At 34.3% G+C, this 16380-nt stretch overlaps 1 protein-coding gene across 1 annotated transcript in view; it reads right to left on the bottom strand.

Annotated features, from left to right (window-relative positions):
* The window catches only part of CSN8 (COP9 signalosome subunit 8), a 158462-nt gene extending 142372 nt beyond the window's left edge, over window positions 1–16090 (bottom strand). Inside the window, exon 1 of the mRNA XM_090416181.1 lies at window positions 15809–16090. Coding sequence (XP_090272307.1) covers window positions 15809–15955 — 147 coding nt within the window. The 5' untranslated portion in view covers window positions 15956–16090. The remainder of the gene's footprint in view (window positions 1–15808) is intronic.
* Window positions 16091–16380: the final 290 nt, after the last annotated feature.

Genomic DNA, 16380 nt, shown 5'->3' with positions numbered 1-16380 from the left:
TATACCACATTGGTGGAACTGTACTCCAGGAGATTGATGAGGGACTTGGGAGTGTTGGTGGACAGGGAGATGAAGTTTAGGGGGCACATTGCAAAAGTAGCTAAATCAGCTCATCAACTCACTTGGTTGTTGAAAAATACCTTGACGAGCAGAAACAAGCAAGTTATTGTACCTCTGTACCGAGCCTTGATAAGACCTCATCTCGACTACTGTGCCAGGATTTGGTCACCTAGGTTCCTTCTTGATGGGGAGGAGGTGGAGAGGATCCAGAGGCGAGTGACTAAGATGATAGCGGGTCTATGGAATGAACCATATGAGAACAGGTTGAAGATTTGTGGGTTGCAAAAATTGGTTGATAGGCAGAAGAGGGGGAGATATGATTGAGACATTCAAATTGCTAAAGGGTTTCCACAGGATTAATTCAGAGGATATTTTTGAGATCAGGACTAGTGGTGGGAGAACTAGGGGACACCTATGGAAGCTGGGCAAGAGTGTGGTTAGCAGGGGTGTTAGAGCTGGTAAATGAGTGGAATAAGCTGCCAGAGTCTGTTATGGGTGCTATGACGGTGAGTGAGTTCAAGGAAAGGTATGATAGATACTGTGAAAATGTCGTATAGTTGTGTGGACATGATGTTTAGGGCCTCCCTCGATGACTCTAAGGGCTCCCTGGAGTCGCTCGTAATAATGATAATAATTACAACCCCCAGCTGTTCAAGCAAAATGTGAATGGATTCCTCCTTTCTTCTATTCCTCTTGTCCACACATGGTGGCACTAACGTACCAGAAGTCTTGTGACTTTTCGTGTGTGGATACATAAAAAAAAAAAAAAATTCCTCTTGTAAGTCCCTAACATCAGCTTGACTCTGCATGCTCTCCCCAATTTTAAATTATTTGCAAACAGATGCATATCAATATCATTAATATACAACAGCCACTGCTAACCAACACTCTTTTACAGTGCATCTTGAAACTTATCGAACCAACTTCACTGCCTCTTCTTTCATTTCATCTACTTCTGTCCTTTGGAATATTCTCCCCATGCTCTGCCTTCCCCAAAGATTACAACCCCTCAGTGTTTCAAGCAAAATGTGAACAGACTACCCCCCCCTCTCTCTTCTGTTCCTCTTACTAACATACAGCACTAACGTGCTATAGGTCTTGTTGTGGCCATTCATGTGTGGATCAAAAATAAAAAAACACCTCCGGAATGGTATGTAAATTGTAAAAACATTTGAAATCAGTGCAAGAAACAGATTCAGAAATATCTTTTCGTGTAAAGGAAACAATATGTGTATATTAATTAACAAGTTTAACAACTTGTGATCTATCATACTTATTAGCTGAATTATCAGATGAATTAACATAATTTTTCTTACTTTGAATTTTTTTGAGAAGCTGATTAATCACCTGAATGATTCGAGATTTATCACAAAACTTATTTCTTGGAATAAACTTAGATGTTCTTTAATGGAAGTGATTGCATAACTTCTCTCAGTTAATACCACTCAACTCCTTCAGAGTTGACTTTTTTGAAATTCCACTTATTACAGTAATCTACCAATTATCCTAACTTCAAATGACTGAACTTTCAATTAACTTATGAGTTATCAAATGGCTCATGGTACAGCATCAAGTAACTGTACATTCAGTTATCCAACTCCTCAGTTATCAGACAACAAACTGCTTTCCTGGTAATCCTAATTCCTCAAATAATTGAGGAATTAGAATTACTGTACTTCTCATGTTGGTCTTAACACTGGAGCTCCAAATGATGAACAAGGTCCAGCACAAATTTTTCTGATGTTATTTTTAAATCTAAAATTATATCCTTTGAAGTTCACATATATCTTCAAATACAGTGTTCCCTCACGAATAGTGAACATTTGCAAATAATTGATGCCCCCTCCCTGGTTATCCCCCTCTCAGAAAAACATTTTCTTAAAATGTAAATCTACACTCAACTTTCAGTGTTCAATAGAAATTCAGTGACTCCTTTCTTCCACACGTTTTTAAGGGATATTTTTCTTCTCATAAATGCTAATAAAATAAAAATATGAGAAATCGATAAAATGATTTATTGTTAAATTTGTCAATGCATTTAAATCAAAACTAAAGAAAAATAATATTTTAACCCATGTATATGACCACACATCTTATTCGCGAACATAAAGTAAAAACATTAATTTTTTTATGAAACAACTGTTACAGGAAGCTGCTGCTTTTTTTTTTTTTGTCTCATTTTGTTGTACAGCACAATGTATGGTACAAATGCCTGTTCCAATTCTTGAGCTATTTGCATACTCCTTTCCACTGAAGGATCTAATTCATGGATTTTGTGTTTTAAATTTATAAAATCTTTGAATAGACCACAAAAGACTCTACAGGCTCAATCAAGATTCTCTTGTGATAACTCATAATTAGGCTCTTGTAAGAGTTTTTCTACCTCTCACTACATTTTTCACTGATTCCAACCATAGCATTTTTTAGCATGTATAAACTAAGTCCTGTTTTTGTTCCTTCAGTGCTTCTTTAACTGTGAAAATGTAATCTGCAATGCCAAATTGTTTCCATCTCTGTATAACTCCCAACATTTAAACTTTCATCCATTGCATTGAAAATTTGACGAAGAGACGATTTTGTGTAATGAGCTTTATACCCCACAGATGACTTCAGCATTTTGTGCATTGTTCGGGATAAGCATAACTTCTTTTAATAGAGAAATACCTGTGGCTGAAAAATCTTTCGTTCATTTGAAAGAAAGATTTTTCAGCCACAGGTACTTCTCTATTTCAGATACAAATGCTTAAACCAATCCAGGCAAAATTCTAATGTTACCCATGCTTTTTTTGATAGACAGGGAGTTTGTTTGTTCCCTTTTAAAGTTCTGGGGTTTCTAAAATGTCAAAACATATTGGGTTTGATCATATTGCCTGATGCATTTGCACAAAAAAGTGTCATTCTATCTTTACTTATTTTAAATAATGTCATTTGTTTTTCCTCTTGGGTAAAATAAGACCTGTTAGGCACTCTCATTTGTATTCGAGACTCATTCTAGCACATACCCCCTTTTCCTCAATTATTTTGCGAAATTCTTCAGGGAAAGCTACTGCTGCTTCTTAGTCAGCAGCTTCTGCTGATCAAGAAGCAGCAGCTCCTTTTCCACTAACACTCCCAAGTCTCTGGCTTTCTCAATTTCCTAGAGTACAGTTCCACCAATGAGATCAAGTTTCACCAAAGTACAGTTCCACTTACTAGAACACTCAATAAGGAATTTCTTTACTTACTATTATAATAACAGAATTAACTCACGTAAATTATTCTTTATTCGTAGAATTTTCGCCTGAGTATCACAGGCATCATCAGTACAGGTACAAAGGCTAATTAAACCATAACTGTTATTTTCACAAAGCGTTACCTAAGTAGCTAAGGTTAAATTTCCTAAATTTATTTTTTAAAAAAAATTTTTTTTTTAATTTTTATTTTTAATATATATAAATATATACATATGTATACAATTACAAGTTGGGAAAGATTGCTGATTTATAGAGTACTATCTCCTACAAGGGGGAAACATGTAGACCATCGGATCTGTTTAGATTAGGGGAGTGAAGTAACGTTTCACATGTTTCTTTGTAAAGCCGTTCCATTAGGAACCGACTTTTGTGAATGACTTTTGTCTTGTTCCACTGAACTCTATGTCTGGTGTTGATGGCATGCTCTGCAAGTCCAGACTGTTTAGGTTCAAGGTACTGGATATACAACTTGTGTTCTTCTAACCGGATCTTCCTGTTTGTCCGAAATACGATAACCCACAAGAGCAGGGAATCTGGTAGACACCTGGATAGCTGAGATGTGGGAGCTTGTCCTTCGGAGACATGAGGAATGTGGAGATTTTTCTGACGGGTCGAAAGGCCACACAAATATTTAGTTTTAACATTTTAGCTATGTGTTCGCTAATGCCTTGTACATAGGGGATAGGTATACGCGTAGGTTCTTCTGTATTTGAAGAGGATGCTGGAGCACGACTACTTAAAGCTCTTTTTATGAAGGAATTCTTATAACCATTGGATATGAAGGAGAAATTAATATATTGTAATTCTTTTTATTTAGGAAATTTAACCTTAACAACTTAGGTGGCGCTTTGTGAATATAACAGTTATTGTTTAATTAGCCTTTGTACCTGCACTGATGATGCCTGTGATACTCAGACAAAAATTCTACGAATAAAGAATAATTTACGTGCATTAATTCTGTTATTATAATAGTAAGTAGTATGTCTACTCACGGAAATTTCTTTATAATTCTCACGTTTGGTTTTCTTTTCTTTTTTATACATGGGTACTATGAGAACTCCAATCATCTAGAATTTTACCCTCTAACCAGGCTAGCGAATTATTTCAGCATTTCTGGTCATATATCGTCTAGGCTAGCTGGCTTTCCACATTTCAGGTTTTTGATGGCTTTTTTACTTCAAGTATAAATATGGATTCCTGATTGCATTACCGTTGTGTTTTCTACCACCATGCTGACACTGCTTATTCCATTTAGCAATCTTTCAAAGTAATTGCTCCAGACATATACAATATCTTATTTTCAGTTTTCATCTTTATAATCTTTCCTCCATTTCTAAGCTTCTTCAACAGTCTCCAGAATATTTTGCCACCTTCCTGATATTTATTTTCTATGTTCTTACCAAAGTCTTCCCATGACTTTTGTTTAGCAATTTTACACTTTCTTATATTTTTTGCTGTATTCCATAAGAGCACAAGCTTACTTGCCAGGAACTTTCAATATGTCTTCTTCTTTTCCTAGACTGCCTCTTTAACTTCTTCAGTCCACCCATGTAATGGTGGTTTTTCTATCCTAGAAGATTACCTCACCACATGCCTCTGGCTGAAGCAATCTATGTTTTCTTCAGGGTTTGCCACTGAATCTCGAAGGTTGGTTCTTGTTTTCAAATTATTTTGTTTTAAAATTTTCTTAGACACTCTTCTTTTCAATAAGAAATTCAATTTTAACCTGCTCAAAATTAAATGATCACTTTCAATTTCAAATCCTCTGTATACTCATGTCCTGAACAAGCAGGAAAAGATCATTGTCTACAATAACCTAGTCAATGAAACTTTTCTCATTTCTTGCATATCCTATCCATATGAATTTGTGCACATTTTTATTGGAACATGGTAACTGCAATAACTAGTCCATATCCTAAAATGAAATTCATCAGGTACTTACCATTATTATTAGGTTTTCTCCTTTCTCCAAATTTTCCTAATATATTTCTATATGTCTCTGGTAATCATTTCCTACTAGGCTATTTTGATGTCTAACAAGGACCAACTTTTCCTTTTTTGTTGTGATGGTTGCCTTCTCTAATGCCTCAAGAAATTCCTCCACTTCTTCCTTATTAAAGCCTATTGTAGACTAGGCACAAACAAGTCTCATTTTCCAGTTCCATATTCTGTTATCTGCTCACATCGCTCTACTTGATACTGTGCCATTCAAGAAGATTATCCTGATATTTACTGTTGAATACTATAACTACTCCCTTTTTTCCCTGATTGTTATTGCCTGAATATAATATTTCATATTTATCACTCAGAAAGATCTCACCTGTTTTTATTATTATGGGTATCTCCATGGAGTCAGTAGACTCATCGCAGGATTTTGTTTTCTTTGTTTCAGCCATGCCTATTATGTCAATCTGATACTTATCCAATTATTCTGCTAGTTTTATTTCTTTTCCATTGATGAATCCAATCTTGAACACTGCTGGTGATGAACTGGTATTTGTTGCAGTAGCTATCTTTTCACGGTTCACTTTCATTCCCTGATGAAAACAATGGGAGCCTTGCTGAACCATTATTGTATTATGGTTTAAGCCAATAAGAATACAATTTGGTAAGCTAAATCCCAAATTGCTGGCCTGTCCTCATTCGTTTTTGTATCCAGGTAAAAAATTAACAGAATGCATCAGGAAAAGATGAGGACTGGATATTAGAAGTTCTGGTCAGTTCTCCACATAATTTGATCAATATATATATTCACAGACAAACCCCAAGATAGGTAAATCTGTACTTCAGTAAAAACTTCGCTCTGCCCCACAAGCTACGTCATTCCAGTTCCTGCATGTCTCTTGCTGTGAATGCACTTATATAGTGTCGTGTTTATTTTCAATGTTTTTGGTAATTTTTTCTAAATATTATTCATAATGGCTGGTGGTAAATGTGCCCTTGAATCAAAACAAACCATCTCGCAAATGTACTGCATTCAATCTAGAGATTAAATTATGAATAATACAGAAATATGAAGGTGGACAAAGCTTATCAGATGTAGTACATGAACTCTGTCTTGCAGTATCGACAGTAAATACCATAGTGAAGAATGCTTTGTGTACAAAAACAACATGTCCAAGGAACAGCCAACGTGAAAGCAACAGAAAAAAAAGTCAAGGCACTAATGGAGATAAAAAAAACTGCTTTAAATAATAAATTACACCTGGGCTTTTATGAAAAGTCCAAGTTTCAGGAAGCTAAAACCCAGTCACCTTTATAGGAGACCGGCTAACTCATCATCATCTGAAAAACCACTAAAGTTCTTAGCATCTTATATGCTAAGAACTAAATATTGAATGGGCTATAGAGACTATTCATATGTACCTATACTTTGTATGCAAAGTGTCTGGCTATATATACTTTTTATAAAAAAATGTATACAGCAATAAACTGCATATAAAAATAGGTCCATCATATAATGATATAATAGACCTATTTTTAATTAACATAATAATTATTATTATTAGACAAATTGGTCCTTCAGAACACATGCAATTTACAGACAAAAAACACTTGTGGTGGTAGATGGCGCTGATGTAGTTGATTGGTAGTAGAAGTTCGGCAGTGGTGGAGATGGAGAGTTGTACAGTAGGTGTCCTCCCACAATGAGTCTTTGGGCTCCTTGGAGGTGTCACAAATAATAATAATAATTAAAACTTAACATGCTATCACTCTTCAGAGTTATAGCAATTTTTAAATATTTTGATTTAAGAATCACTTTAACGACTTGAAATAAAAATTATAATAAATTAGTTTGGGGATGCTTAAGTGTCGGGAATCAAGTGACAAAGCTCAATAACTGAGAGGAAACCTCCACATAGCCTCTTAAGGAATGCAGAGAACCGACCAGGGCTTCCGACCTAATGTCCAATCCTCACCTTCTCGTGGTGCACTCTGTTAGGTATCTACTTGTATACTGAATGAACGAGGATGGGCTGGCAACTTGAAACTTAGCTGACCAAATTGTATTCTTATTGGATTAAATTAACAATGTAAAATGATGGTACGACATGACAAAATTTCATGCCAGCTGGGTTGTTGCCTGGTTAAACAAGGCTCCCATTGTTTCCACCAGGGAACCAGGGTGAACAGTGAAAAGTCAGCTACTTGAACAAATCCCAGAAAACAATCCAAATCAACATCAACAGAGTTCAAGACTGGTACTATCCATGTAAGAGACATCAATGGAAAAAAAAATGGAAAGAACAGAAGAATTGGACAAGTACCAGATCAACATAATAGGGGTGAGTAAAACAAAGAAGACAAAAACAGGTGAGATCTAAGTGACAAATACAAAATATTATATTAAGGTAATAACAATCAGAGAAAAGAGGGAGTAGCCATAGTATTCAACCGGAAATATGAGAATAATCTTCTTGAATGACAGGAAATACCAAATAGAGGGATATGGGCAAATATCAGAAGAGGAAACCGGACAATGAGACTTATTTGTGCTTATAATCCAACAGAAGGTTCTACCAAGGAAGAATTGGAGGAATTTTTTTGAGGCATTAGAGAAGGCAACTGGTTCACTAAAAAAAGTAAAAGTCAGTCCTTGTTGGAGATCTAAGCAGCAGAGTAGAAAATGATTACCAGACATGTATAAATGTTTTGGGAAAATTTGGAGAAAAGTGCAAAGCTAATAATAATGGTAAATACCTGCTGGATTTCTGTTAAGGACATGGATTAGTGATTACTAATACCATGTTCCAACATAAAAATGTGCACAAATTCACATGGAGAGAAGATGCAAGATATAAGAAAAGTTTCATTGACTACATTATAGTTGATAGTGATGTTTTCCCACTGGTTTAGGACACAACAGTATACAGAAGATTTGAAATAGGAAGTGATCACTATTACTTTTGAGCAGGATAAAATTGAATTTCATATTGAAAAGAAGAGTGTGTAAGGAAGTTTTAAAATGAATCTAGGTTAGGGTTCCCATTCGTCCCATTTTTCCTGGAACAGTTCCATTTTTTATAAAAATGTCTCGAGTTAATTCCAAAAGTGCTGCTTTTTTAAGTATCCTTCAGGAAAAAAACTGATAAACAGATTTTATCTTGTTTTTAGTACCAATTTCTATTACAATGTTGATAATAATAAATTTTATTTATTTATTATTTATAATAATAATCATTTGTATTATAAATAATATAACTAACTAATTCAAATTAAGTGGATACTGAATCCAACATTATTTCTTAGCCGAATAAGAAACTCATAGATAGAAAATCTAAGAGTTTCATGCCGAGTATAGAAAACTATACAAGTTCGGCAAGTCCAAGCATAAGCCAACAAGTGGTACATGCTAATAACTAATAGTAACTAATGGAGATGTTCTTTTTTTCCCCCATGCTTCTGTTATAACAGTATCTTACTTGATCAATACTTTGAGTGTTATAATTTTTATCGTTTTCTACCCCTATAATGCCGAAACGAAAGTGCAGTATTAATGATAATATTAGAAGAGAATTTCCTTTTATTAAAAGGTGTAGACAAAAATGTGGAATGTACTTTATGTAACTGTAAATTTTGCATTTCGTATGGTGGTCGGTCAGACATAGTCAACCACGTGAAAAAGAAAAAACATAAAGCTGCTGTTCGAAGTAAGGCTTCCAACTGCAGTATAAGTAATTTTTTAATTGTGAAAACCAAGAGTGAAAGGGAAAAAGAGTTATCACTGGCAGCACAGGTGCGCAACAACCATCGTGAAAAAAATTTTCAATGATAAATTCAGGTGTTCGCAAACAAAGTGCAAGGCAATAATAACCAATGTTATTGAGGCATTAGCGACAAAGCAGATTGAGGAAGAGCTAAAAGAAGTTCATTTTATATCAGTACTAATTGATTCATCAAACCACTTTGACGTGAAATTAGTGCCTCTGGTCATTAGATACTATCATCCAGAAAAAGGTGTGAAGGTGAATGTGTTGGAGTTAGTTAATTTAGGTGGTGAAACTTCAGAACTTTTATTTTCTTATGTGTTGGAAGTGTTACAGAAGTCAGATCTCCTGAAAAAGGTTATCGCTATATCAGAAGATAGTACAAATACAAACTTTGATGGAAAGAAGAGAAAGGGAAAGAATAATCTGTACTTCAAAAAGCAAGAAAACACTGCGAACAATTTAAATGGAATTGGTTGCCCTGCACATGCAATACATAATGCTGTGCAGACTGCTTCAGATTGCTTACCTATCGATCTTCAGTTAATAATTAACAAGATTTACCAACATTTCCACACACATTGTGTATGAGTTGAGGAACTTAAATCATTTTGTGAATTCACAAACACAAGAGTATAAAATTGTTTTGGGTAGCAGCAAGACAAGATGGCTCTCTCTTTTGCCTGCAATTCAGAGGTTTATTGACATGTTCCCTTCATTGAAGTCATATTTTCTTTCTATTGACAAATGTCTTATCAGGCTCAAAAATTTCTTTGAAAATCCACTTTTAATTACACTCCTGCATTTCCTTGCCAGCCAGTTCAAAACCTTTTATGATACCATTAAATGTATCGAAAAGCAAGATATAACAGTAATTGAAGTGAAGGATGAAACAAACAAACTGGTGGAAAGGTTAAATTGTAGGAAGGCAGAAAACTTTCTTACAACTACTATGAGAAAAGAGTTGCAAGAATTAGAAAAAGGACACATAACAGTTGAAAAGTTTGAAAGCTATGCAGTAGATTTCTCCTGAATATAATCAATACCGCACCTGTATGAATATATTCAGGAGTGGTGTACGCCATTTCTCACACTCTTCAGTCTATGGATGGGATTAATTTGAAGGGAAAGGATCTGTGACTTGGAAGAACATAGAAGGAAGCTACATATTCATGCAGACAGTGTCACCAAATTTTACTGTGAATGAAGAGGACTTATTTGATGAGTTTGTATGTGTGAAAAAACATTGTGAAAGCAAATTTGAAGTGTGGAGTGAACAAAAGGATCAAAGTGTTAGTGATAAATGGTGTGAAATGTTTGCTCATTTTACAAAGTAGGATATAAATTCTGGGAGTATTAAATGCCTAGTTAGTTCTTGTTTAGCACTGCCAGGAATTAATGCAGCTGTTGAACGTGTTTTTTCATTAATAAATGCTCTCTGGACAGATGAAAAAAAACAGACTTAAAATTGAGACAGTAAAAGCTTTAATCATTGTAAAGACATATTTTAAGAATGTCTTTCGTGGTGAGTTCTATGATCAAATATCAAAAGAAAAAAAAAATTCTTGAACAGGTCCATAAATCTGATAAATATTTTTCTAATTAAATATGTTTGTGATTAATAATCCTTTGTTAAAGTGGATTTAATGCTAATGTATGTTTATAGCAGTATTTAATTTAAAGTGTAACATATATAATATAATAGTTTTATTTTTGGTTGTCTTAATTTTTAACATGTCTCAGGTTTTTTAAGTAAAAATTTCAGAATGTCCCAGATTTTAGTAAAACATTATAGGAACCCTAATCTGGGTTGAGCAGCTTTCAGAGATGAACTGAAGACTGAAATACACAATCAGTGAAATAAAAATGAAAGAGCTTGAAAACAAGAACCAAATCTTGGAGATTCAGTGGTAAATCCTCAAGAAAGTGTTGAGTCAGCTTGAGAGGCATGTGGTGAGGTTGCCTATAATACAGATGAGATTGACTGTAAGAATAGAAAGTCAGAACTCTGTGGTGAACTCAAGAAGTTAAAGAGGCAGTGAAGGAAAAGAAAGCATATAGAAAGTTCCTGGCAAGTATGTCAGCTTGTGCTCTTAGAGAATACAGAAAAAAATGTAAGCAAAGCAATGTGTAACAAAACAAAAGCTAAACAAGTCATGGGAAGACTGTGGTAAGAAGATAGAAAATAAATCCATTATATAGTGAAACCTGTGGAGTATTCATAACTAAAAATTTACACATATACCACAGTAATTAAATTTTAATACTGTAAATATGTCGATATTTCATCTTAAGGCATCATCATGAATGCAGTTATTACAAACCATACTAGGAATTACATTCAGTGGAACAGTATGTGCACATGCTTACACTGGATTCCCTCTGTGCATACAGTATTGTGTTTGAGGAATTAAAAAAAAAAAAAAAATCAGCTGTAATTTAAAATAAAATTAAAATATATCTGATAAATTTATTTTATACAATTGAGGATAATAATTTCCCAGACCTTTGGGACAGTGAGATAGTCATTACGGTTAAGATTGGGTCTGTGACGTAATGCTTCAGCACTTTCTTTATATAAACGCTCATCTTTATATAAGGATCTATGTAGCAGCTTGGTGTTTTTCCCTTGGATCGTATAGTTAGGGTTTTTGAACTCCATGTTGTGAGAGGGCAGATTTGTGCAGTTTGATATGACAGATGTGTTCCTGATGTTCAGACCTGTGTTTACTTATAGAGCTTCCTGTTTGTCTGTAACGAAACTTCGTATACGCAAGGTAGCATCATAGGTGAGAGTTTTGCCTTTTGGAGAAGGTAGCAAATTGTGGATCTGGTTGACAGGTAGCAGCGAGTTTGTATTTCTTCATAATTTTTAACAGACATTCCGAGATACCTTTGATATGTGATATAGGAGTCCTACGGGCTTCTTGTCTGGGTTAATGTGTAGGGAAGTGGCTGATGATTTTTTGAGTTGTTTTTGGATTGTATACATTTAATAAGGCTGTATCTTTAATAATTTCCAATTCTTGTTTTAAAGATTCTTCAAAGGAACAAAATTTATGTGCTCTAGATACCAAAGATTTTATGATACCATATTTTTTGAGATGGATGGTAGGCCGATGAATTGTGGATGTAATGACCTGAAAAAGTTGGTTTACAATAGACAGAAGTGGAAATGGAAATACCTTGTTTCCGTTGGATGTGCATATCAAGAAAGGAGATGCCTTGTGATAATTCTTTTTCTAGAGTGAATTTGATGCAAGGATTGTATAGTATTGTATTGATAGTATTGTGCAAAGATATTCTAGATGTCTGGAGTAATTACTTTGAATGACTGCTAAATGAAATAAGCACTGTCAGGATGATGGTAGAAAACTCTCAACAGGAATGCAATCAAGAATATATCCATACTTGAAGTAGAAAAAGTCATTAAAAACCTGAAATGAAAGGCAGCTGAAGCAGATGAAATTAAATTTGGCCAGAAATGCTCAAATATGGAGATATAAAAGTTTTACAGTGGCTGCATTGCAAATTCGAAATGCCTGGTCAGAAGGTCGAATTCCAGAAGATCACAGCAGAGATCTCAATAGTACTCACCTATAAAAAGAGAAATAAAATTGAATGTGAGAATTACAGAAGTATTTCCCTCCTGAGTGTTCCTGGTAAAATTTATGCAAGTGTACTTGAGAAACAGCTAAGAAAAATTGTAGAATGGAAGCTTGGTGAAGAACAGGCTGGATTTAGGCCAAACATAAGTTATCAGGGACAGAATTGCAACTAATAGTTGACAAATCTTGGGAAAAGATTTGTCAACTTGAAAATTAATTTGTCAATTTGAAAAGATTTATGGAGTAAATGAGACATTACATCAAGCAATACATAGTCTCTATTTAAGCTGTAAATCAACAGTTAGACTTGAAGAAGATGCAGGAAGATGGTTTGAGAAAAAATCAGGTGTGTGACAAGGGTGCACATTGTCTCCACTGTTATTCATTCTCTATATTGACCCATTAAGAAGGAAAGTGGTATTAAATTGAATAAATCAAATTGAATAAATCAAATGCAGACTTGTACTTGAATAAATCAAGTACAAGTCTGCAAGATTCCCTGACTAAACTGAATAACTGTTGTGATAAGGAAATCAGCAATAAAAAGACAAAGACAATGAAAATAGGCAGAAATATTGAAAACATTAACTGTATCCTGAATAGCAAACCTATAGAACAAGTAAAAAAATTCAGCTATTTAGGCACAATTTTAAGTGAAGATGGTAAAATAAATGGTAAAATAAAATAAGAGAGAAATTAGTCGAAACACTAAATTAGCTGTATACAAGACAGTATTCAAACCAGTTTTAACTTATGGATCTGAGAGCTGGGTCAGAAGTAAAACACTTGACCAAAGACTAGAGACTGCAGATATGAGAGTCCTGAGAAAGATTATAAGCGTGAACAGATGGCGTCAATGGCAATATCATATTAAAAACGAGGATATTAGGAAAGAACTTGACATTGTCAGCATCCAGGAATGCATTAGCAGAGCTAATCTCAGGTGGTATGGTCACTTAAACAGAATGGGCGAGGAAAGATTAGTAAAACAGGTGTTCTCTGCCAGGTTGGCAGCAAAACGGCCCAGAGGAAGACCAAGATATAGGTGGATTGATACGGTACAAAGTGCCTTAGACGATAGAAATATAAGATCTGATAATGTTGGAGTCTTGACAAGTAACAGACTGATTTAGAGGAAAATTGTAGATAGGAAGTTAATAATGATGCAATTTTTTTCATGTAGTACTATCATATCCTGTACACCCCTTGAGGGTACATGGCAGGAATATGATGATGATGGTAAAATAAATATGGAAACAGACGACAGAATTAGTAAAGCTGATATGACAGGAAGTCAGCTGCATAAATTTATATGGAATATGAAAGAAATTAGTCAAAACACTAAATTACCAGTACACAAGACAACAGATCGACTTAGAGCACCTGTCCATTGAAATAAGCAAAGAGCCACTTTTTCACTATACTATCAAAAAACACAATGATTAACTTAAATGTCCTAGAATCTTGTTCAAAAAAGATTCATGAAAATAAAAGAAAGGACTTGACACTACACATCACTTAAATAATCTAAGCCATGTCATTGCCTATACTGTTGTATCATCTGATAAAGCACTCAACCAAGGAGGATCAGGGGTTTTTCTAACTCTATCTTTAGGCAAGGAAATGCAAATCAAAACCACAGCTGGAAAAATAGCTTCAAGTTTCACTTCTGAATTAACAGCCATACAAGCAGCTCTCAAGTTCTATCTCTTTAATCCAGTAATAAACATTACAGAAGGCATAACCATCTGCAGTGACTCAAAATCTGCACTTGAGGCATTAAAAAAAAAAAAAAAAAAAGAAAAAAAAGAAAGAAAGAAAGAAAGAAATTCATGAATAACTAACAACTCAAAATTTGAAAAATAAGAACCCTACACTGCAATGGATATCAGCCCATGTAAATATTGAAAGCAATGAGAGAGCAGACAGATTAGCCAAAGAAGCAACACACTTACCTCAAAAATCACACCCACTATCACTATCTGATGGTAATTCTGTCGCAAAAAATACGATTGGTAAAACAAACCATCAAGAAAAAGAAAGAAATCAGCAAAATTAATGAAAATAGAGAAATAACCACAATCATCACCAGACTAAGGACAGAACATTTTAAAAGCATGAAAATTCAGCTGGACGGAACTAGAAGCTGTGAAATATGCAAGAACTGTCCAGAAATCAAACTAACATCTGTCCATATCTATTCTTGTCCAGCAATTGTCGCTGCTCTACAGAAAATTGACATTAATCCTATAGAACAGCTCTACTCCATCAAAGTTCAACAGATTGCCAAAGCAGTTCTACAGGCCCATGGTCATAACTAGAAGCTCTTCAACAGACTCAACAAGATAGAGTTCCAATTTTAACTTATGAATCTGAGGGCTGGATTGAAAATAAAACACTTGATGAAAGACTGGAGACCTCTGATATGAGAGTTCTGAGCAAGATTAGTGGAGTGAAAGATGGAACCAAGGTCGTATCACATAAAAATGAGGATATTATGAAAGAACTTGTCATTTTGTTAGCGTTCAGTAATGTGTTAGTAGAGCTAATCTCAGGTGATATGGTCACTTAAACAGAATGGGAGAGGAAAAATTAGCAAAACAAGTGTTCTTTGCCAGGTTAGTAAGAAAAAGACCCAGAGGAAGACCAAGATGTGGATCGATTGATACAGTAAAAAGTGTCTTAAAAGATAGAAATATTAAGATATGATAATATTGGAATCTTTACGGATAACAGAATAATTTAGAGGAAAATTGTCGATCCAAAGTTATTATTATTCCGGGCAACTCCATTTAATATTTAATGATGACAAATTAGTTTTTTTTTTTAAGTTGACAACAGCCTACACACTTACGTATTATAAGTACCCATTCAATGCAAATAAGAAGCAGTAATGAAAAACGCATTTAAAATTAAAAAAAAAAAAAAAAGAAACTAGAAAGCATCACACTACTAAAAAAAACAAACAAACAGTAACTGGGATACCGTACTAGTAGCCAGTAAGCCGAACATTGTTAAACATTTTTCCAACAATTATTCATACATTACTTATTTTTATTTACAATTAATATTACTTTAATAATAAAAAAACAGTCTTAAGTGTGTGCCCCGAACTAATCTCAAAAGTACACTTTACAATACTGCATTTTAAAATATAGTTCTAGTTGTTTTGCTTTATTATTATAAATTTACAGCTTACTTCCAATTCTTGCCTTTCTAAATCTGTTGCCAAAACAGAAAATTGTTGGGTAGACGGATCGCCACTAGCACTGGTGCCTACATCAACAGCAGTCATTTCCTCGATTACAAAATTTGAATCTGTATCACAGTGAGATAACTTAAACATAGAGAAATATGAAATTTTCGTCTAGCGACTAGTAACCTAGCAATTACAAAGAGCACTCTATTGGCAAATAAATTAAGAGGTTCTTGTCCCATATCACTATTTATTATTGCATATTCATGATGACCATGCAATGCGGACACAGATTCGATATATGAATGCAAAAACGCTGCAGCACAACATAATCAATGCAACAACAACGACAAAAAAAAAAAAAAAAAACTTTCAATATTTTAATAATAGGCGTAATGCCAGAAACATGCGAAAATTGAAACACATTTTATTTCTATTATTATTATTATTATTTTAACAGTGTCTCCATGGAGTCAAAAGACTCATCGCGGGAGACCCGACATTGACACACTAACCATTATTTACACAATACCTGTCATACTTCACCTTAAATTCATTCACAGTTGAAGCATTCA

The sequence above is a fragment of the Typopeltis vanoorti genome, chromosome 3 (assembly GCF_054136105.1).
Source record: "Typopeltis vanoorti isolate ZY-2024b chromosome 3, IOZ_Tvanoo_1.0, whole genome shotgun sequence".
In the NCBI taxonomy this organism is placed as follows: Eukaryota; Metazoa; Arthropoda; class Arachnida; order Uropygi; family Thelyphonidae; genus Typopeltis; species Typopeltis vanoorti.
Note: the sequence above shows the minus strand (reverse complement) of the source record. Positions and strands in the feature narration are given on the sequence as shown.